Raw genomic sequence first — 25,048 nt, forward strand, 5'->3', positions numbered from 1 at the left:
TTATATGTGGATGGCAACCAACTTGGACTGCATTTGGACTTGACTGTTTAAGATGTTAAATTGGACAGAGATGGGTTGATTGATATGTAAATTTAAATATGATTGATGTTTAGTATGATTGATTGAACTGTGATGTGTACTGGTGTTTGTAAAGGAGAAATGTCGATAGTTTTAACTGTGATTTGATGTGATTGTTATGAATTATTAAAATGATTGAGGGGAAATGGTTAGCTTTTTCTATGGGGTAGTGTGCCTTGCAGGTGTCCCACGGAATCACCACTTGTTGTGTATCCTTTAGGGGCACTAGACTGATAAGTGCGTTATTTGGAGCACAAGACTGATTATGTGCATCCTACGGGATCACGAGATTGTTATGGTACAGGTAATACGAGAAATAGATCGACAAGGGACAAAAAGGATATGTGACCGTTATAAGGGGGCCTAGTTTTCATAAAATTTGCTTCTGCCTATGGTTTTATTTTATTTTTTATTGAACTGAGTTTATGGATAGTTATTTTGTAAACAATACTTTTAGAATTTTATTTGTTAAAATTGTTTTGTGCTAAAGTAAAGACTTCAACTTAGATAGAAAAGTAAAGTGGTTAGATGATATGAGAGCTCAAGTTTTAAGTTATGTGTTGGTGACTTTAAAGGGAACTAAATACATAGTTAAGATAAGTTTATTCTAAACACAATGAATGGTTTTAGGATGAAGGTATTGAGGAAAGAACAAGAAAACTTCAGAGCATAGTTGTATTAAGTTGATTTTGAGAAACTGTTTTGAGTTTATCGTGAATGAAAAGACTTTAGTTTGGAGTTTGAAAAATGGCATGTAGTTTAACCATGCAAACATAGTTTGTTCAACAAGGAGAAATGCAAAGCCAATGTTTGGAAAACAGATTCCCATAATGGATTTAGAGTTAAGATAGTGCACTAAGAGAAAGATTAGCCTATTGGATTAAGTTTTTGTTTAATGAATTTGATTATTTTCCATGGACATGGTCATTGAAAAAGAAAAGTTGGCTATACTATGGTAAAAAGAACATGAATGACTATAAATGGTACAAATAGAGAAGTAAAGATATTTGAATTTTGGATTGAAGTGTGGCATTCGACTATAACTTTGGATTGAAGAGTCAATGTTTAGATAAAGATTATCAGAGTGGATTAAGAGTTAGAGATATAATGCACTAAGAGAAATATTAGCCTATTCGATTATGCTTTTGTTTAATGAATTTGATTATTTTCCATGGACATGGTCATTGGAAAAGAAAAGTTGGCTATACTAATGTATATGGTAAAAACAACATGGAGGACTGTAAATGGTACAGATAGAGCTGTAAGGATATTTTAATTTTGCATTAAAGTGTGGCATTGGTCTTTAACTTTTGAAATGAAGAGCCAAGATTATCAAAATGGATTAGGAATTAAGATAGTACACTAAGAGAAAGATTAGCCAAAGATGTCTAACAATCCTTCATATGGAATTGTAGAGAATTGGTCAAGGAGATAAGACTTAAGAAAGTAGGCAAATTAAGGTACTTTTTATGATTACTGAATATTTATTCATTGTCTTTTTTTATTGGTATGTTATTTTTTATTTGAACTTGTTGGATTGAAATTTTCCTCCAACCCCAACCCCTTTTGTGAGAAAGGTTTGTTTGTATGACTCACTAGGGGTTTGTGTATTTTGTGATATCTTTGGGATAATGATCCTAGTGAAGTGCAGCCCCATTTTAGATTTCATATTTCTTTCTTATCTTCAATTTTGAAGACTTTTTGTAAGGCTAATTCAGTTTTATTTTTGAATGGTTGGAGGCCCAATTTTTTCATGCAGGTAGCTGATGTATTCTTGCTCTAGTGGCACTGATGGCCTTTATGATTAGATTTCATCAAAAAGTTCGTTTTCTAAAGTATGTGTGTATTGATCAGTTGGAGTGTTTCTTAATTGATGTCGGGCCAACTTTAAACAAATAAATTATTTATAATGATGTTAGAATATTCTTTTTCTTTGTCTTTTCTTCCACAGGTATACTATATTAATGAATGGGGTGAGGGAATTTGAACCAATTAGTTCGAAGTTAATAATACAAAATGTCAAACCCTATGGTGTTTTATCAACCTAAAGAGAAATCGCACTTAAATGTTTGATTAAACACTTATCCATGCCTAATCGTTAGGACTTTGGTCATACTTATTTCAATCTAATGGAAATGAACAATGGTAATTTAAAAAGTGGACTCTAGGTGATTACGTCAAGCATTTTACTTGTGTTTCGTCAAGCATTTTATTTGTGTTTTGCTCCAAGTGATTAGGTCAAGCATTTTACTTGTGTTTTGCATATGTACTGACATAATGGGGTCCATGCCCAAATCTGTAAAAAAAACCACAAATTTGGTTGACAAACAGAGAGTGATCAATCAGATTTCATTCAAAAATTACACTTACCCTTACCTAACAAACACTATAAGAAATAGGGTCTTCTCCAATGTAGCTCCATGTCGGCAAAAACCCCAAAACATGTCGGAAGGTTATCTTGACGTCGGCATGTATGTCAGGAAAAGCACATCGATGATACTTTCCTCGACACAGATTGGATCGACGACAGAAAAACGTTCACCAACATCGCCGCCAACATCGCCACAGATTCTGTTTTCTTTTCTTTTACGTTATGTTTTCTTTTCTGTTACGTTCTACTTTCTTTTCTTTGTTTGCCATAATCACCACCATCATCTTCTTCTTCTACTTTTAATGAGGTTGGGACTTATTAATTTCCACGTGGGGCCATGTTGCTAAATAAACCTAGGATAAATTTTACAAAATATCTATACATTGTGTGGTAGGGTTTCAATTACGTCACTATTTTGAGAACATCGTTTTCATTTCTTATTAATGTTTATAGATCGAAAACAAAGTGACAGTGATGTTTAAAATTGAAAAACCATATAGAACATAAAATTAGAAGACGACGTGTATTATGCGCTAAGACATCCTCTCCCAACGCTTATCTCTCGACAACACTGTCGGTAGTTTTCCGTGTGTTGGCTTATTAACTACCGTTGACGTGTTTGTGAGTCTAAGCCAACGCGTATGGTCGTCAACAAAGATGTTTATTCTTGTAGTGTTGAAAAGTTCAAACAATAATTTAAACAAATTCAAACTTAAAAGTCATTTGGTTATAGGCAACAATTCAGCGAATTATGAAAACAAAAATAATTAGATGCATGCATTGAAAATTTATGTTCGTCCATTTCATCAAATTGTCTAATTAAACATTGTTATAAGGATAAGGACACATTTGCATGCATTAAAAAAATGTTGTTGAAGAAACTCATATCTTACTCTATGTCAAATTTCTTTTTAAATAATTTTAGATTTTAATTTTTTTTATTTGATTAGAGGGACCGAAAAAAATGAATTAATTAAGGAGGCCATTATTTTCAATTATATAATTTACCAGGGACTTATGAGTAAAGGACTAAAAGTAAATTAAAATTTCATTAGTACTTTGGCATTTAATCCTTCAATTGGAAAAGAAATATTCTGCAACAACACACATAGAAACCAACAAAGTAACAGAAAATAAGTTTAACTTTTATCCTATTTCCCTTTGAAAAAAGTAACTTTCTTATTTTGTAATTAGACATATATTTATTTGTTCTTATTGTTTAATTAATTCACGACCCTGCAATTTTTTCTAATCTCAGTAATCGTTCCACTTGCAGGACTAAGATTCCCCATCTTGATCATTGCATTTTCAAAATCCTTTCTAAAGGTAATGGAATTCATACTATAGGTTCGAACCAACGCATCTTGTGAACCACCGTTGGAGAGTTCTTGGTCCGAATGAAACAAGCCACACTGATTAATTAGGTCAATGAAATATTTGTTGTCAAACTTTATGTCGGTTGAGTCAAGAGGGGCCAAGTTACTGTCACCACCGTTAAGCGGGCAGTTAGCTCGTCGCTGAGCAGCGAAGGCACTGTTGATGTTGGTATCATTGTAAATCCGAGTTCGGAAGAATTGACATTGTCCCATGCCTATGGTGTGAGCACCAGACATAGCTGTCATTTCGTTGGCGTTAAAGCCTTTAACAGCGAACATTGAGATTAGTGTCGAGAGGTTGGAGCTTGGTGCTGGAAGATTGTTGTTTGCTTCGCTCTCACTCGCGGTCCTCGAGTCCCTTCGACCAAGCCGTACATCCCAAAATGGTCCTCCAAGCTACATAATAAAATTAAAGAAATCGTTAACTGTGTGTTTGAAATGACTTTTTAAAAAATTTACGAACATTTTGGTTTTATAATAAATTTGTTTTGTTTAGGCATTTTGGACAAAATTATACATATTTTTTTATTCTTTCTATTTTGTAGAATATACAAAAATATATTTTTCCTTTTCAATATTATTTTGTACTTATTAGTTGCATGCAAAATAAACATGCAGGAAAAGGTCAAGAATAAATCAAATATTTCAAAATAGATATAACACAAATAATAAGATAATGGATTGAATATCATATACTTATCAAGTTGTCTAAACTATAACAAATTTAACAGAAAAATAGTTGCAATTTTAACGTCAGATCACAACTACATATATACACACTTTATTGAGAAAAAGACTAAGTTTGAACTTAAAATAATAAGGATTAAAATTATTACCAAATCGGCGCCATCACGAGCAGCAAGAGCAAGAATATCAGCACATGAAACGGTTTCTTTGCAAGCAGCTTCCACCTCAGTTTTAATATCGTCAATTACTTCGAAACCTCTAAGTGAATTCCTATTTGGGAACGCATTTTTTTCGCCCCTCATTGTTGGAGTATCATCAAGCAATACAGAAGCTTCGCAACCCTGTATTTAAAAAGTAACTAGGAAATTCACTTGTAAATATATGTCTTATTGAATTAAGCTATTTATATAGTCTTGTTTGTTGGTTACGATTACTATAAATGTTTAAACTTCCACTTATATATTTCAGAAAGAAAAAAAAAGAAGAGACAAAGAAAATGGTGTTCTTATCCTCGTACGTACATTTACAAAGCAATCGTGGAAGAACATGCGCAAGCATCGAAGCTCCCATACGCTTATCTCTGTTTACAGCTTTGGCCATACCAGCACGAACAATCCATTTGAGTCTAGGACAACTTTTCGAGTAAAAATGAGATGAAAGCTCAGCATTGGCTGAGAAGGCTAAAAGGAAAAGAACAATGAAAAAATAAGAAACGTTAATGGAAGCCATTAGAGAACACAACTAGAAGAAGAAGAAGAAGAATATGAAACTTAGAGAGCGTGAGGGTTTAGCTCTGGAAAGTGAATTTATTTATAGAACAAATTATATTCAAATTATTATATTTAATTACAACAATTTTTTTATTATTATACTTTTAAAAGAAATAATACAAAAAATGGTATGCACGTGACAAAGACGTGGGGGATTTGTGACTTTGTGAAGGTATAAAATTCAAAGTTTGATAGTAATAATTATATAAAAACAAAGTTCTCCACTTGGTAAATTTTGTTGGATTGTGAGGGAAATAGGGAAGTATTTTTCAATCATCATGGAAGAAATGAAAAAATATGAATATGATCAACCAAAAGAAGAAGAAAAAAAGTTGAAATATTGACTTTTTATTATTTTTGTTGTTTATTTATTTTTAACAAAGAGGAGGGTTTGGTAGGGAAGGACACTCTTTATTGCCCAATCATGTAGAAACCTAACTATATATTTGTCAACTCAAAAACTATTATGCATATAAATGTTTGCAAGACTTATGATAGTGTAAAAAAAACTTGATGATTGCTATGGGTATGGTAGTTTTATAACTAATAATTCAATGTATAACAGTAAATATAACCAAATTTATTTCTTATTAAATCAATAATTAAGGAATATAGAAAAAACATATGAAAATCGATATATAGATCTATGTGATTCATTGATAGTGTGTTAACTAAGCTACGAGGTAGGAGAAGAACAATATATATTGCTCTTCTATAAACCCTAAAGTCAAAATCGTAAATAACTCATAATTAATAAATACATATGTTCAATACGCGATCTGTATTGCACTCTATCATTTTACAAATTTAATTTCTTAATTTTGACTTTTGTGTCTATTTATTTTATGATCTTTTGATTTTACAATATTAAGTCACATTTTGCTCTTGTTTGGTAACGATTTAACTTTTTCTTTAAAATAATTTAACCTATATAATAACAATAAGAACAATACGTAATAGACAACAGTAACAATAATACATAACAGCAACAACTATAATGCATATTCAAAGTATGAATCTTTTAAAAGTTTAACATAACATTTTTTGAAATGGTCATTCGTCGTATAGTCTTTTAACAACATTTTTTTTAGTACAACAATTGAGATGATTCGAATCTAGCCTTCTATCTCTAAGGTAAAATATCATATCAATTATACTATTGAGTTAAAGTGACTTTGATAAGTATTGGTTCAAACTTAATCCCAAGCAATCATTATAAATAATTAAGTTTTTCTTTAGCGAAATTAAATAATGTTAACAAATTTCACCCACGCTTTAAATTAAAATTATAGCTAACCTCTTTGACCTAACTCACCTTTCTAAACACTTTTTTTTTTTAATTTAACACATGTTAAAATGATCATGAATAATAATTAAATCTAAAATTTAAATTATACAAGCCTATCTAGATGGTGTTTTAAGAGAACAAGCAAAAATAGCAACTAAAACTATAAATAATAAGTAATTACAAATAATTTTTGTACAAAATAGAACAAAATAAATTAAAGGAAGAACGGTCAAAAATGGCAAAATGGACAACTACTTACACTTTACATTTAAAATCTAAGTGTTACGAGTTTTTTTTCTTTAGTGGTTTTTTATTATAAAGTGTAAATAGTTTGTATTTTTTTTTTTTGTTATTCTTAAAAAAAAACCAAATTAAATTGTATGGAAAACAAATTAAATGCATGAATTCATTATTATATAGTTGGAAAGACGACACTAAACATATATTAAATTTTGGCCACCATCTTAATCTACCCTAATTATCCTAATTATCAAGTAGAGTATTGTGCATCTTTTCTGGCCCAACTTACATGCACATTGACTAATCTTATGAGATAATTACCTACATATCCTTACAATATTCGGGTGTCAAGAAAACTCGTAGGATATAAAATTCTTAGTCAGTGGTCACTATAAAGAACTCCACAACCAAAGGAAACAACTCTATGACTATAAACAACTCCACTCTTTATATATCTTCTAAATCCTTTCTTAATGCTACCATCATATCACACGTCAAAATGTTCAAACTCAATATGAACACAATTCAATTAGCATAAAACATACACTTTTGATTAATAAGTCAAAAGTTAGTCAAATCATTATTCCGAATTATATATTATAAGAAATTTTGTGAAACAAAGTTGTATAGATAAGTATAAATTAGAGAGTTTAGTATTAACCCATCAATTGTTTTTTAAGAATGATTTGTGGTTTAAATTATTGTTAACCCTAATTCCTAAAATGAAAAAGGACAGAAAAAGAAGAAAAACATATGCTAATTTAAAAAAAAAAAAATCTTTAGATACTAAGATTAATTGACTATATATATTTATTGTCGTGGTAATGTGTTGATTAATTAAAATTAAAACTTAAAAGTCAAACCCGTAAAATATAAACTCATTTAGAAAAGTTTGTACACATTTTCAGAAGTAGCAAAAATATTGAAACTATTTACAAAATATAACCAAATTTATCAAATATTTTATAACTCATTTAAAAGTTTTGGTACGGGTTGTAAATAGCTTTTATGTTATTCATAACAATAATTCTCCAAAAAAAATATTTTGCAATTTTCTAGTCCTAATGATATTAAAGAGAACAAATTTAGGAAATCTAAAAACGTAGCGTAACTAAAATTAACACAAGTGGTATAAATTTTTTTGCTAAGGTCGAGTTTAGCTAAGTGATAATTAACACGACTCTTCATTTTAAAATGATGTTCGATCTCATTTCTATGGTTATTATACTTTTAAAAAAATTGTTTAAGCAATATTTTCTTCATTGACAAGTAATTAACAATTTGAATAGTAAATATTTTATTAAGGCTATTTTCAAATATAGCAAATTGAATCAAATTATAGTATTTACAAAAAGTCGCAGTTTATCATGAACGGAGAGACACATAGTAGTTTATTTTGATTTATTGTGATCTATCACATATAAATCCTAATATTTTCCTATATTTACAATTACTTTTAGGATTTGGGTTTTTTTAAATTTGGATAGTTTATTTTGATTTATTGTGATCTATCACATATAATTCCTAATATTTTCCTATATTTACAATTACTTTTAGGATTTGGGTTTTTTTAAATTGGGATAGCACAATTTAGACTCTGAAATTTTCTATATATTTTCTAAATATGTTCAACGATTTTTCTATTTTTAATAATGATATTAATAAACACTAATAGAAGTCTATCGGTATTTAAAATACTTTAGGTGCAACGCATGTACCTATATCATAACTAAAGAGGCATTTTGAAAAACATGTATGGGACAAATGAATAGTCTTCATATAATAATCATAATAATTATTCAAAATTAGGCAATTTTGGATGATTAGTATTAGGCGTCTATTACGATCTATTACAGATTTTGAAAGTGCTTTCGATTTTTTTTAATTTCTTATCAAACAAATAGCTTAGCTTCAAATAAAATAAAAATAATGAAAACAAAGTTGTAGAACGGAGTGTGTTTAGGGCATTGAAATGAAATACCGAAGCCACATGTTGAACGATAAGGAGATTTTTAATAAATGTGCTAAGAAAAGAAAGAAGACAAGATGTAGTTTTTCCATAAACGTACAAGATTAAATAATGAACACGGTTAGTTGAACTATTTAACATATATCCATACTTCATGAAGTCAATAAACCAAGTACGATCACAATAATAAGCCAAAATTTGAATTTGATTGCTAGTGGTGATAACAAATTAGATTTACTTCCTTTTAATAGAATGTGTAATATTTTTATATTTGTAAAGTTTAGAAAAAATTAATATACCTACGTAAATTTAATATCATATTTAATAACACTTCTATTATGGAATTTGAAATATGATTAGAAAAAAATCTAATAAGTAAAAATCAATATTAATGATATTGTTTTAAGATTGATCCAAAAATTTAAAAGAATGATATAATTTAATAGTTCGAATTCTTTCTACATTCTATCAATTTCATCTCTATTGTAAAATAAAAAATTAAAATGATATGTTAAAATAAGAGATTAATTACTGTTTGAATCTTCCTCCCTTCGTTTTGTTTGTATATTAAACAAAAAGTATGAAAGCTAGTTAGTGGCAAAAGTGGAAAGAAGATTATTTCTCTTCATTGATTGGGATTTTAAAGCAAAGACTTTATAGATTATTAAATAATAACATTGACAATTTTTATGCATAAAGAGTGACCCAAAAATGCTACCCCATGAACGAAAGTAAATAAATAATTTAAGCACAACTCATATATATTCAAACATATCCTTTTTCTTTTTTTTTTTGTTCATGGGGTACCATTTTTGGTCCACTTTTATGTGATTTTTTTTTATGCATAAAAATTGTCAATGTTGTTATTTAATAATCTATGAAGTCCTTGAATCTTCAACATATCTATGATGATCAAGGCTATTGTTTAATAATTAATCTCTATTAATTGTCAATTTAGAGCAAGTCATATTCAAATATATCATCTTTGAAAAAAAAATCAAATATATCCAATATAGAGTGAATAATGTTGTCATATTCATTTAGGATCCAACTAATTAAAAATTGTTGAGGGAATTGGAAAGTGACAATGTAATATAATGAGCTAATTACTATGTAATTTGACCAAACCCATGTCTTTAAATTAAAGTTATGAGGCATAACAAACAAGGGAAAAGGATCATTATTGTCCCTTCATTTGATTTTAAGTTATATAAAAAAATGAATTATATAAGTTATATCCGATGTCGTTGATCCTATATTTTCAATTTCGTGTTTAAAAATGGCATTCCTAAACTTTCAATTTTGAATTTAATTATTAGCATGTGAAAACTCAAGTACGATCTCGTTTTAAAAGTTAGTTTTGAATGGGTTCGTGTAGGTTTAATTTTCAAAACCTAAAAAATCAAAAACGAAAATATTACTAAATGAAATCTTAATCTACATTTTACTACGGTTTTAAAAAGTCAAATCCAATTTTAAAAATGAAGGAAATAGACTTTATTATAAAAAAAAATCAAATGATTATAAAAAAAAGGTTTAATTCACTATCCAATAAAAATATTTTGTTTTTATAGTATAGAATTGAGAAAAACATAACATAATATTTGGAGAAAAACAACATAATATTTGAAAACCTAAAAGAACTAAAAGGTAATTTTTTACCAAGCAGATCCCATGGAAACTCTAAACTTTAAATATGAGTTTAGCTTAATTGATATTTATATGTTTTTTAGAACAAGGGGTTCCGGTTTCAAATATCTCTCCTCCAACTTGCACTCAAAAAGATCTTTTCAAGAAAAAAAACCTCTAAACTTTCTAATTTGTATTTATTAAATGGATTGTTACACATATAACAATTAGATTCAAAATAATTAAATATATAGCAATATTTTAATTTTTTTGTAAATATAGGAAAATCGACCATAAAAATATATTAAGGATGAAATATATTTTATAAGTGAGTCAATTTAGCCTATCAATTTAAATTTTATTATCTATAAAATCTTTTAAAAAATTGCAAAACTTTTAATTTAATATTTGAAACAATTTTTTTTTAAAAAAAATGCTATAATCAAATCTTCTTGTCCTCTAAATTTATTCTATACTCATTTAGAAGATAAAATTTTAAATTTATTCATATAATTTTAAGTTGATTTAAAAAGTTATGAATCAATTACAAGATATATTATTTGTTCTTGAAACATAGGAGACAATGAAACTTCATCAACTCAATAAATTATTTTGTAAATTCAATATTTCAAACCACACCTTAATAAAATATAAAAGGAATGATATTGATTTTTCCTTTTTTCTTTTTTTTTTTCACTTTTGTGAACATGATATGATCACCATAAACATATGGAGTTAATGTCAAAAATATTTAGAGAAAAAATTTACTATTGAGAGTCTAGAAATTCTTTTGATTTCTATTAAAGAAAAGCTCTATTTTTCTTATAAAGAATATAATTGATAGAGAGAACTAATGTAATACTATAATTTATTTAAATTGGGGAAATTTTTCTTCATCACTAATCTAAATAATTTTATGAATTTACTATTTTTTCATAACATTTTAAAAAATTCCCTATACCCAATAGTTTAATAATTTCACAAAATTGAGAGTTGTAATATATTTTTACATCATCAATATTTTTCTCCTCTTTTAGTTTGACATCTTTAATTTAATTTTGTGGATTTTAACACTGACTTAATCAATTTACTATTTTGACTTTTACTTTTAAACCATAAGAATAACAAAACGTGGTTGAATTGGTTTATTAAATATAGTAAAATAAACTGTACATGTTATAGCAAAATTTTGAATTCAGAAATTGATAGGTGTCTATCAATGTCACGGATAGAAAAGCAGATAGTGTTTATATATCTATTGTTTGATAGAATATAAAATAATTTTGTTTATGTTTTTGATATTTTGTCAAATTTGTTATTTTATAAGTTTTAGAGATAATTAAGTTCACACCATTAAAAATTCAACCAAAAATAAATATCTTTTTGACAATAAGTAGAAAAAGAAATTATTAGAACTTAGAATTTATAGTTCATGTATGCACGATGACTATATATTCAACTTTTGACAAAATTATAATAAAAGTAGGGGTGAAAGTAATCAAACATCTAATTTCGAAGTTGACAGTAAAAGCAATATATTAGTTTGAGTTGTGCCCGTGTTGGCGTCAAAACTCATATATGGTGAGTAACTAAAGTTTTATATATTTGATTTGATAGGTTACGAATTTATGAAAATAGGATCGGTTTGAATTAATTAGAGGAAAATGTTGTTTCCATTTAAAGTTTTTGATAAAACTATTTAAAATAAACTTTAAAAGTATTTCAAAAGGGATTTTGAGTAGTTGTTCAATTGCTTTAATTTTTTTCAAAATTAAACACAAAGATAGGGTTAAAGTAATGTCAAATCATCTCGTTATCTAAAATCATTCCATGCATTTAATGAAACTTAATTAGTATAGTGTAATTAATCATGTGCCTTCAAACTTGACCCAATTTAATGTTTCAAACTAAATGAAATTTTAACTTTGCAATAATATAACAAATATCAACCTTCAAAAACTCTTATAAACTTCAAGTCTATTATTAGTAGTTTCATGATTAGATATCGACAAAACCAAATTACGAGACTACAAAATTGAAAATGATACATGAAATAAGTTGATATTCATAACTTGATTGGGACAAAAGAACTAAGGTTACACCCTTTACGTTGGTCAGAAAATCTTTCGAACTCGAACTCGAGTTACGTATACTTAAAAATAACCCTTCTTTGAAGAGAACCATATGATATCGCGCATTATTGCATAGGAAGTCTGAGTTTTCTAATTGAGACTCGAATAGTTTCTGTCAAAGCTAAGTCGGAGTTTGGCCAAATCGATATTGTATTATTTAACTTTTTGTCCAATGGGTTTAGTGTTAAAGTAAATTTTACTAAAAAGATTCATCAAATGTGGGTGAAGGATTAATGAGATGGATGGAACTTAAGTTTCAAAGAAAGTAATTGAAAGATTATTTAAAACCTCTCTCTCTCTTACTAAGGTTATTGTGATCAATTAGTGCATGCATGCTTTAGACAAGTGGATAGCTCAAACATTCAACAAATGGTGCTGTTTAAGCCAATAGGTCAGAGTTCATTAATCAAACAAAATTTGAATCAAATTCTTTCCTTCTCTTTCTGACATGCATTTTCGAAGAAAATGGGAAAGATCTCACTCACCTTGTTGCCAATTAACACATCTTGGAGGCAAAAATGGAATAATCAAAGAGAAAGATTGAAGGAGAAGAATAGAATAACACATACGATTTATAGTGGTTCAGCTATATATTGCTTACATCCACTTCAAAGCAGCCATGGAGCATTTTATTCATGTTCTTCAGCAAGAGTTTTTCACAACGCAGAGAGATTTTCAGATGAGTTTTTCTATATATAAACTTCCTTTTCACTTCAAGATTTCAATTTATAGATTATTCCACGCAGAGGATTATCAAAGAAAGATGCAAATGATAATAGAAAGAACTAATTAATTTTCTAACAAACTAATTACCATTTTCTTGTTTCGTCTGTTTTTAGGTTATCAAAAACAAGTGATCAGCTTGATAACAAGAAGAGTGATGAGTAACCTCCTCATAACAGAGTGGCTTTGGTTAATTGGTAAGTAATAAGATTCACCCTAAACTTCTATAGATATGTTTAAAAATTTTGTTTAGGTCAGTGCTATATCATTCAAGTTCCAATCTTCATTATCTTTAAAAAGAAAATAGATAATGTTGAAATGTTTAGGAAAGTTCAAATTGAAACTTTGAAAACTGTATCAGTATTTTTTTGAGGGAGCTGGCCCCAGAATTCGAGTGGAGACATATATATATATATATGACTCCTGACTTTGTCTGAGCCGATCTTTCCCAATCCATGAACCTGAGCATGAAGATTTTTGTCCAACACAGGACATTGATCAGGCTCTTGAAATAATCCCTATGAACTTATGGAGAACCTGCACACGTTCATGTAAGCTTGGTCTAGGCCTATATTAAATCCATCGGCCTAATAGGGTATTGATGTTCTTGCAAATCGCCGTTGGCCATGAAGTGGTATACAAGCAGTTTATGATTGTTATCTGAGCAATACCCGAGCAATGCCAACAAATATGAAGAATGAAATGAAGCCGAGACTTAACAATTCCAATGTGTTATAATTAGCTAATCAACAATCAACTTCTAAAGCTCAAATAATTACAAGACCCAAATGTTTAACGTCACAATTTATACATTAAAAGAATTCTATTGTTTTATTATTTTGGATATAATTTCATTTCAAATATAGTTAATTAATTAAAACTAATTTTAAAAAATTAATATATATTTTTTAATAAATCAATAATAAACTATTAAAATTAATATTTACCTAACTTATCAATTATGTATATTTTTACATAAGTTATTAATTAATTAGCCAATAATATATTAAATATGTTTAATTGGTAAACTAAGATTAAATTAAAGGAAATTGTCAAACATAAAAAATTTGACAAAATTCTATGGAAGGTAATTAGTTTTTTTTTTCTATTTTTGAAAGAATTCCTAAATTAAATTTTGTGAGTACAAAAGTTTATTTTTCAATAATAATAATAATAATAATTGATTGATTTATTAGGTTTTTTAATAATCAAGCAATTATATCGTTTTAATTCATATCACTTCATTCATTAAAAATATATAATATTTATAAAACTTGTTTTAGGTATTCTTTATTAATATATCATACTCTCATCTCATTTTCTTTTCATTTTGTATATAATATATTTTTATATTATTTAATTAAAATTGAAACTACTAATGATAAACTTAATTAGTTATAAACAATACTTGGTTATTTTAAATCACAATTCTAATTGTAATTAAAACTAAATCAATCTTATAAGGAGTTGATTATTATAGTTAAAAAAAAGAAAGTTAAAAGTGTAAATCTTGAAATTTATAGATCAAATTGAAACAACCATCAAATTTTAATAAAAGAAATTATAATATTTAGAACATAAGTATTAAATTGAAACAAAAAGTTTAATTTTTTTCCTAACTAAAAAGGTTCCTCCGGGATTCTTAGCACTAAGGTTAAAAGTTAATACTTACATCGGTTAAAAGTTAATACCTACAAACATTTATATCTTAACCATGTGCATCGGTTTGATCATAAGAACTTCAACTAAGTGTTGTTTGCGGTTGAAGGGGATGCATGGAAACGTGTTCGAATCTTGGACTTAGGGAAACGTGTTCGAATCTTGGACTTGGGGACGTTGTTGCATTAAATCCTAAATAAACTGTCTTTATTAGGGTTTGTGGGAAAAGATAAAGACGATTGAAACAAAAAAGAAAGAAGAGGACACAACACAAGTTGGGATGGAAATTGATCTAAGGATACTCAATTTATTTGGATGTTAACATGTGTGGTGCCAAATCATCTCACCAAAAACGTGACCTTATAGAACTTTTTAACAACACACCCGAAGCCAAAGACTATACTAAACTTTTTTCTCTTTTTCAAGTACTAAATGAATCTTTCTTCTATATAATTTAAATGAACATTTTTTTAAATAACAAAATAAATTAAAATATTTTTTTAGAAATCAATTTAAAATTAAAAATTAAACCCAAAATTAAGATCATTGTTATTTTAATTCATTTTACCAAACTCAGTTAAGATTCTCATAACTATTTTTCACATTTACGAACGCAATCATCGACCAAAGTCACCAAAAATATCGCTCTCATTCCTCCTTAGCTAACAACAATATATATAATCCCGAGGCTACGCTATGCCCCATTCATTGGCTCTACTCTCCATTCTTGAAGCCACACTCCCATGGCTTTGCCTTCACTTCTCACTCCTCCGCCCGTCCCGGTGGAGCTTTACGTCACCAATAGACAAAAGCTACTCAACTCCTTCCGTCAACACCTTTCCGACTCCTCCCGTCCTCTCCAGGGCATTGTGTTGCTTCAGGTAAACGAACCTCTCTTCAACTCACTATTCCATTTTGTTCTGTCATCCTGTTTGTTTGTTGATTCATTTCTGTAACTATCCTTTCTCCATTTCTTCGATTGTGTTGAAATTTTAGGGAGGTGATGAACGGACGCGCTACGACACGGATCATCTCGAACTCTTCAGGTACTTCATATTACTTGTTGTAATCATCTAATTTTAGGGAGTGTTACTTGAAAATCTACATCGATTGCACGTTCTTTTTGGTTTTAATTTATTGTTTGATTTTGTTTACAGGCAAGAGAGTTATTTTGCTTATCTGTTTGGAGTCATAGAGCCTGGATTTTATGGTGCTATCGTAAGTTAATTACTTCATGTAATGGCTTGATTTTGTATTGTGTATTATTGAAATTCATTTTTATATGGAAGTTTGATTAATTGTAGAGATTTTTTGGTAAATGCTTGATGAAAATGAAGTTATTCCGTTTACACTGTTGCTTTTGTATTATGAAATTTGTATAGGACATTGCTAGTGGAAAGTCGATTCTGTTTGCTCCCAAGCTACCTCCTGACTATGCTGTCTGGTCGGGAGAAATAAAGCCTTTGTCATATTTCAAGGTAGTGTATGGTAACCAACACTTGGTGTATTGCCGTGTTTATGAGCTTATTTTAGTTAATATGTTTTGTAGGAAAAATATGATGTCAGTATGGCATATTATACCGATGAAATTGCAGCTGTTTTGCACAAACTATACCCAGAATTGGAGAAACCGTTACTATTCCTCTTACGTGGGTTGAATACTGATAGCAACAATTATGCAGTACCAGCAAATTTTGAGGTTCTTTTTCCATCAATTATGCTTTATCTAATATATTTTTCCAAATCTTAAAGTATGACTTTTGGTTTCATTGGAGTTTATCGTCAGGGGCATTACTACATTGGCTGCCTCTCAGTGGGCCATGGGCTTTCCAATGGTCATTCATTATGCTTATATTATGTGTTTTTGCTTTTGGAAAATAGGGGTGCTTGACTGTGTTTTCTACTTTTTCGTTCAGGGGATCGATACATTTGTAACTGATTTGAATACCCTGCATCCTATTTTGACTGAATGTCGTGTCTTCAAATCGGAACTGGAGCTTGCTCTTATTCAATTTGCCAATGATATTAGCTCAGAAGCTCATGTTCAGGTAGATTCTTTTCAAATTGATAAAGATATCCGCTTCCATTATAGATCTCCATGACTTGAATATTTGCATTTAAGTGCTACGCTTATGCTTTTATTTTAATATCAATATTATTAATAAGTGAAGTTGAGTTTTGTTGACAACATTAAAGATCAAGCATGTGTTTGTTCCAGGTTATGAGAAATGTCAAGGTGGGCATGAAAGAATATCAACTGGAAAGTTTATTTCTTCACCACACTTACATGTATGGTGGATGTAGGCACTGCTCCTACACTTGCATTTGTGCCACTGGAGATAATAGGCAAGTCTGCTAACAATCATCTACCTGTTTTTCCAAACTGCCCTATGGTCATTTAAGCTTTTAGTGCCTTTACTTGATCTTGGTTGCATGACTTTGTCAGTGGAGTTATTTTATATACTCTTTAGGGGAGGGGAAGCCGGGTTTTGGACTGGGGATGAAGTTGTTCAATTTGTTTATTTCTGAAACTGAACTGAGATTTGTGAGAGTGCTGCTTATGTATGGGTGATATTCTATGTTCCAGTGCCGTTCTTCACTATGGACATGCAGCAGCTCCAAATGACAGAGTATGTTGAATTAAAATAATGTTTTGCTTTGATTTTCTGTTGGATTCTTCAGTTTGTAAACTTATTTGATCAATGTTTGTTTCCTATAAAAATATATATATGTAGACACTAATGATTCTAACTTCCTTATTGAATCTTTTGTGAAGCATACTAAGTTGAAATTATTTTAATGCAGACGTTGGAAGATGGTGATATAGCTTTGTTTGATATGGGAGCAGAATACCAGTTTTATGGATCTGACATTACGTGTTCATTTCCTGTGGGTGACATTTACTTTATGTTGTTCCATTCTAAGTAAAGTTATAAATTTCTTCACGTTATGCTTCTATTGGAACCAAAGTACAAGAAATTATTTACATTATGTGTTTTGAAAAACTTTCAAATCCTTCATTTTGAAATCTTGAAAAATTCAACCATTTTAGTTTGAAAATTTTGTAGCAAACTTTGAAACTGGTTTCGAGTTCTATTATTTTAATGGATAACAAATTAATGAATTCATTTGACCCTTCTCTGTCCAAAACCCTAGCCACTGCACCACCAAGCCTCAAACTGCTGCTAATGACTGCTTCCAACTACCCCACCCCTTGCCACATTTAGTCACCGTTCCCATCATTTTTCATTTGCCACACACCAGTCCTTTCTCTTTTCTGCTTTTCTTATCTGTTTGGCCTATGCTTTTCCTCCGATTTGACTATCATTCCCAACCATCTTTTACCGCTCCCGATTGTTTTTAACCTCCTCTTTCCCATCCATCAAATGCTGGCCCCATCTTTTATTTTCAGAACCCTAGCCACCCCTGTTATGTCCCTTGGACCTACTCTTTCTGTTCCACCTGCTAGCTCCTGATTTTTCCACCTCTCCTTTTCTTTGCCTAGCCATCCCCATTCTCCCACCTCATTCTGCATCTGCTCAATTGTCAGCCATAGTCTGCCAAAGCCTCTCCTATTTCCATGAAAACGATGAGCTATTGTATTCATAATCTTTATGTTTGGATCTGGTATGAATATGACATGGATTTTATTGAAGGCATGAAGAGCGAGCTCAAGATTCCACTCTTTCTCTTATTTGATTTGGTGTGAAAATTCTTTGATCGAACTATTGCAAAATATAGTTCACACTTTTTTTCATAAGCAAGTGAGGGATGTTTCCAAGACTCTTTGTTTGGCCAAGTTCAGATTTCCCCAATGATGGAAACTCGAATGTGTAGGTTGGCTACCTTTTGGAGGTAGAAAGAAATTACAAGTACTTGTTGATCTGGGAAATAATGATATAGATTTCTCCTAAAAGTTTGAGAAAAATCAGCATTCATTAATTTTCCAAATCATGTTGTGGAATGAGAAATATTCCAAGTCAAAGATAATCAACTCCTCAGAGGTTGGCAGGAGTGGTTCAAAATAAGAGATTAGAAGCTTCTACATTTTGGGAGAGGAAAGAAAAAGTAGTGGAATTGAACTTCAATTCTATCTTGGTGGTTTCTTTGGACACTGATCTCTTTTCATTATTTCAATGAGAACTCTCATTTCTTGTTCACATAATATAAATGAATTCATTTGGATTTAAAATCACAGGGAAAAAAGATCATAACACAACCACTTTTCCAAGTGCAGCATTTTATTATGCCTCCAAGTACACATTTTTTAAATCCTTTAGTTTATATCATTCATCGTCCGTAAAATATATTCATCCTTGTTGCAGGTGAATGGTAAATTTACAAGTGACCAGTCGCTGATATATAATGTAAGTAACGTCTTCAAATTACTGTTCCCTTGGCATAAGGATTAGTTACCTTTTCTTTTTTTTTCCCCTTTGCTTTCCTATTTTCTCTTTTAGACTTATGGATGTAAATTTGTTGCCCTTTGTTGCAGGCTGTCCTCAAGGCTCATGATGCTGTTATATTAGTTATGAAACCTGGAATAAACTGGGTTGAAATGCACAAGTAGGCTTTATTTAGATACCGTCTTGCTTTTTCTTTTGTGCATATAAGATAGTTTGAGGAGTAAATTGTAGATAGTGAAGAAAAGATCTAAATGACTATTTTTTTACTGAGAATTTTGGATACATAAATCTAGCTTGTCTACTTATTGTGATAGATAAAATTCCATTGTGATTAAACTTTTTCATTCCTTAGATTAGATACATACATTTTTTGCTGGGTTGACTTAGTTGTTATTATTATGTGAAAACGGTAAAGTAACTTCACTAATTAAGATGGTAAAGGCCTTCGAGTTTTTTTGAATAAGTATATGTTATAAGGTCAAATAATTGGTCTTGTGAGGTTTGTTGAGCTCCTCGTAAGTAAATGCATATGCAAATTAACATTAAAGAAACAAACAAACAAATGTGGTTGCATTTTAAATGTGATTTTACTTTCTGGGGCATGCCTTATTTTTTAGCCCGTCATCAAATTGACATTGTTTTAACATATAATTATTATCATCTTGACATTTTTATTTATGGTTCGTACATCTTGTCAATGTTTGTAAAATGCTTTCTTATTGAAATTCTTTCTAAATACCAGATTAGCCGAGAAGATTATTCTTGAGTCATTGATTGAGGGTTCTGTGCTTGTCGGGTACATTCTCCTCCTGACTTCACCCCAATCCCTATATTTTCTTTTCCTTTATGTTAGCAGTCTGCTTTCTATTGGAATTGGAGTAAGTTGTGATATACTTGTATTTTTTGTAGAGATGTAATGGACATGATGGCTGCGCGTCTCGGGGCTGTTTTCATGCCACACGGTTTGGGACATTTCCTTGGTATCGATACTCATGATCCTGGAGGTTTCTTGCAGGTTCTAGTGGATGATTAGTTGCTTCATGTTCTTTCTCTCTTCTTCACATGTGTTCACACGCACACAAACAAATACACATACTTAAGAAAAAGAAGTGAAAAAACGGTTAAAAGGAGCACATAGAAAAAAGAAAAGTATGAATGGTTTGCAAATAGTTCTCTTTTGACTTATACCGTCTAGCATGTTTTTACAGGGTTTGGGAAGGCCGGAAGAACCGGGGCTAAGTTCTTTACGCACAGTTCGGGATCTTAAAGAAGGAATGGTTAGTTATAGCCATAGCTTTTGATTTTCTTTTCCCTCAGTAATCACAAGTCACCATAAAAAATGTTCCTTAGGTTACCTTTCGGTATCAGTGTTGAGAGTGAGATGCAATTATCTGATACAACCTAAATATACTGAATGAAAGATCAACGGTAATTGAATTACAAGATTAGCCACATGGTCGACGTACTTGGAAGTTGGGCCTGTCCAATCCTTAGATCTCTTTCAAGTCCTAAATCACCCACCAACATATTTTCTTCCTTTCCCCTTCCCCACTCCCTCTGTCTATAACAAGGTACCATAACAACTTCTCTTACTAATTGCTAACTTTTCTTCAGTTGTATATAACTTATTTGAGGATAGGATCTTTGGAACGGTGTAGTGAAAGAAGTTATAGAAACGAATATTTTGCTTAAGAGCCAATTTAGAGAAAGAGGCATCCTAGCCAGAGGTTGAAGAAACTACGCTTTTTTTTTTCTTCTTTCTTTCTTTTTCCATCTGTTTTTTTTAAAAATGGAAGCAAGTCTCTTCATTAAGTAATGAAATGAGACTAATGCTCAAAGTACAAGAGAAATATACAAAGAGCTTTAATCTCCAAGGGACCAAGAAACCGAAAATCAAACGAGGTCCAAGAGCTTAACAAAGTCCAAACAAGGCAGAAAAACAACCAAAGCTGCTATTAGAATTGAAATGCTGGGAAAGAAAACAAAAGTGTGCCAAAAAACCATAACCATGATAAAAGTAATCTTTGAAATGCTTGAAGAAGATACATCTCAAGTGAATGAAACGAAAGAGCTGCACTATCTTGAATACAACCAAGGAACAACTGATGGTAATCTTTTGCACTATGTTACATAATTCGTTACTGTATGATTTCTATGTTCACTTCTAATCATTGCTAGTAGATGCTGGAACCAAGAATCCCTTTGTGCATTATATCTCAAAGAACATTTTGTGATTGAAGACTTAACATCATTATGTGTCGATTTCGTCTCAAAATTGATACATTTGGTAGATTGCATTTTAGGTTTAGACATTTCATTTTCTTGCTAATTTGCAGGTCATCACTGTAGAGCCAGGATGCTACTTCATTGATGCATTACTAGACCCGGCCCTGAAGAATAGTAAAACCTCCAAGTTTTTCAACGTAGAAGCAGTGAACAAATTTAGAGGCTCCGGCGGTGTTCGAATTGAAAGTGATTTGGTACGCTATGCATTCTTCATTCCTTAAACGTCTAATTATTACAATTTGATATATAGTATGTTGTTTTCATCCTTTTTTCATTAGGCAAAGTAGTTAACCATTTTCCTGCAATCTTTCTTAAACTTAGAGTTCACTTCTTAGCTAGATTCCAAAAACATAAACAATTTTCGAGCTTGACTTTGATTTTTGAAAAAAATTGGTATAGAGTAGAAAACATACAAGAAATTTAGAGGTAGAAAACCGAATAGTCATCGTTGCCTTAGAATTTTGTTTCGATTTCTTGGGTTTGATTGTACATTCAATTCAATCTTGTTATTTAAAAAATCAAATTTAGTTTAGCATCAATGTATGAACAATGAAAATAAAATTGCATACCATAGTCAATGGCTAGATATACAATAGTAGATATATACAAATCCTTCCGTAGCTACGTTTATAGGATCGGTTTTGGAGGTAAACTTTTCTGAAAAAAAGAAACAATATGCTATGGTTTTAACCATAAAATGATGCAAAATACATGAGTCTTTCTGTTTTGGGTTTTGCAGCTAGTCACTGCCAATGGGTGCAGAAACATGACCAATTGTCCTCGAGAAACATGGGAAATAGAGGCAGTTATGGCAGGATCCCCATGGCCGATTGTATCAAAATCCATCTCGATCTAGTAGTCGTCTACCATTATTTAAGAGTGTTGTATCGAAAAATATCAGTATTTATCTCTGCACACTCGAATTAGTCGTTCTTCTCTTTTAGTTTTTAAAATAAATAATTTGTCCTGAATTTGAATCTAAAATAAAAGGACATTTGACTCTAGGTTTTCCTTTTTAATTTTAAGCTTTCGATGAATGACGGAGTCCCTGACTTAACTTTTATTTCTAAATCTGTCAATGTTACAGATTTGTAATCTTAAGTCTATGTTGAACTATTTGCTATGTTTATACCGTCGTTTCAAATTTAAGGCAGGTTTTGATAAAGTTTTAAATAAATTATTTTGTTTTTTTTGTTTTTTTGTTTCTGTTTTTGAAACTTGTCTATACACATTACTTACTATCCAAATTTTGAAAACTAAAAAAGCTTTTAAAAGCTTGTTTTTGTTTTCTTAAGTTTAATATATTGTGATAAAAATAAATTTAAGTGAACACAAAAAATCTCATGAGAAAACTCTCAATTATTTTACCAAAAGTTTAAATTTAAAAATGAACTAGGAATGAGTGTGATAGACGGACACAGGGTTATCAACTTATACTCATTGATGGGTGATGAGGGGTCAATTTTGAACCTTTTCGGATTAGAAAGTAACCTTGTCAATGTAATCAATTACGACATAATGGCTACAACATACATAACCAATTAATGGCCACAACATACATGCCAATGCTAAAATAATTTTAAAACCTAATTACAATTTAACTAATGCTAAAATAATTTCAAAACCTAATTACAATTTAACTCTATTGTTATTAGAAATAAAATAATTTAATTTTAAAACCTAATTACAATTTAATTTGTTATTAGAAAGATTTAGATAAAAAACCTAAATCTACCGTGATTATGTAAATGATAATGTTCTAAATTATGACTTCGTATATTTTTAGAACGATTATTTTTATCATAATTATTAATTACAAATAACTTTCAAAAATAAATTCAAAATATTTCTTTATTTATATTCTACACAATTTATAATTTCCTTAATTATTAATACTAATATTTGTATTTACTAATGGAATATTTATTACATTTGCAATAATTTAAATATGGTATAAATTATTATCCTACATGGTAATAATATTTTTTAATTATACTACAAAATAATTAAGTTTCAAGCACAAAACGAAAGTTTTTTTTTCTCTCGATCATCAATTCCGTATTTCAAAAAATTGTTTCGTCTTTCTTTTCGATTTGCTACATAATATACATTTATTTTCTTTTGGTCATGTTCTTTATATTTTATTTAATTTTTTATTATTCAATTCATCTACCTATCATGCTCAACATAGAATTTTTATTAAATATTTCGTAATTCTAAATGATAAATTTATATTTTGTAATTTGTCACATACTTTTTCATGTTTTGTGATTTTTTCTTAATGCATTTATATATCACTTGTATACACATGTTATGTATTCGATCGATATTTTTTATGTGATTTGTTACGTATATTAAATAATAATGTTATCTTTCAATATATTCAGTATATTCCAATGTATTTCAAATACGAAATATAAATTCTTACTGACCCTAAATTTTTGCCAATTTTTTTTTCAAAAATCATTGTACCTCACCCTATTAGAAGAAGGAACCTTTTACTATAATTACGTGAAATATATGAAAAATAGATTGAAAAGTGGGATAGAGATCGAGAACATTTTTTGAACAAAATCACAAAAATAAAAATAATTAATTCAATTTTTTATTATAATTAAACACTTACCCTATTTATTTAAGATATTTAATAAATGCAAATATCAACACAAATTCATTTTTTTTAATATTATTAATAATAATGATGGGTAAATTGTTCATTGATTTAAATTTTGTGTAAAATATTAGTATATTTTTTAAAATTTTGGAAAATTTAGATTAATATTGTCAAAGACCCTTGTTATTATGTCATCATTTTATTAAAATTTTCCTTAAATCTCTTTAACAAATTATAGTTACTAAAATAAAATAAAATAAAAACGTATGACCCTATTTTTAAAAGAACCGTTTTGATTTATATTTATTAGTTTTAGTCCAACTATCTGTTCATTTTCTAAATTTCATTATTTTACATTTTCTATAAAAGTTAATTTCATATTATAACTTTTGTTATTTACAATAAGTTTATTTTTTCTTAAAAAAATAAAGTTTTTCTTTTGATGTGTAGGTATAAAAAAAAATTAAAATATTTACCAAATATAAAAACTTTTCAATTTCTATAAATAAATTTATACTAATAGACTTATATCATAAAAGAAGATTATTTAATAGAAAATTTATCAAAAATAGGAAATCTAATCAAATATATATTATAATATATTTTATAAATATTTTTAATTGAATTTTATATATATGAAATATTTTTTAAGATAAAAAATAAATTAAAATATGTCGAAGCAAACAACCAAATTTTGGATTCAATCAAGTTCTAATATAAATGAATATATAGAATTTAAAAATTTTGGTAGGTTAAATATTTTGTAAAATTTGGTATTTGTAAAGGAAAATGGTAAAAAAGAAAAAGAAGAATATCTTCG

At 29.3% G+C, this 25,048-nt stretch overlaps 1 protein-coding gene, 1 long non-coding RNA gene and 1 pseudogene across 27 annotated transcripts in view; 2 read left to right on the forward strand and 1 right to left on the reverse strand.

Moving 5' to 3' along the window:
- Positions 1-2,070, forward strand: part of LOC116403819 — a 34,016-nt gene extending 31,946 nt beyond the window's left edge. For 24 of the 26 annotated variants that reach the window (XR_004216681.1, XR_004216678.1, XR_004216684.1 and 21 more), the window contains exon 11: positions 1,819-2,070. This is a non-coding gene — a long non-coding RNA (uncharacterized LOC116403819). The remainder of the gene's footprint in view (positions 1-1,818) is intronic. The other 2 variants (XR_004216675.1, XR_004216672.1) reach the window with 1 other exon arrangement.
- A 1,410-nt stretch (positions 2,071-3,480) lies between these two features.
- On the reverse strand, positions 3,481-5,291 carry LOC116403835 (annotated as a pseudogene).
- Positions 5,292-15,615: 10,324 nt separating this feature from the next.
- On the forward strand, positions 15,616-22,730 carry LOC101206428 (xaa-Pro dipeptidase). Its single transcript, XM_031880159.1, has 16 exons — positions 15,616-15,803; positions 15,919-15,968; positions 16,080-16,140; positions 16,305-16,400; positions 16,472-16,621; positions 16,839-16,970; positions 17,141-17,268; positions 17,510-17,552; positions 17,728-17,811; positions 19,248-19,289; positions 19,418-19,488; positions 20,071-20,124; positions 20,238-20,343; positions 20,537-20,605; positions 21,665-21,808; positions 22,354-22,730. Exons 1-16 carry the CDS (start codon positions 15,666-15,668, stop codon positions 22,468-22,470), a joined length of 1,485 nt encoding a protein of 494 aa, XP_031736019.1. The 5' UTR covers positions 15,616-15,665; the 3' UTR covers positions 22,471-22,730.
- Positions 22,731-25,048: the final 2,318 nt, after the last annotated feature.

Source organism: Cucumis sativus, chromosome 1 (genome assembly GCF_000004075.3).
Source record: "Cucumis sativus cultivar 9930 chromosome 1, Cucumber_9930_V3, whole genome shotgun sequence".
In the NCBI taxonomy this organism is placed as follows: domain Eukaryota; kingdom Viridiplantae; phylum Streptophyta; class Magnoliopsida; order Cucurbitales; family Cucurbitaceae; genus Cucumis; species Cucumis sativus.

Coding starts and splice junctions, on each gene's coding strand:
- LOC101206428 (XM_031880159.1), top strand. CDS start 15,666: ATGGCTTTGCCTTCACTTCTCACTCCTCCGCCCGTCCCGGTGGAGCTT. Junction 15,804..15,918: donor AGGGCATTGTGTTGCTTCAG/GTAAACGAACCT, acceptor TTGAAATTTTAG/GGAGGTGATGAACGGACGCG. Junction 16,401..16,471: donor AGCCTTTGTCATATTTCAAG/GTAGTGTATGGT, acceptor TATGTTTTGTAG/GAAAAATATGATGTCAGTAT.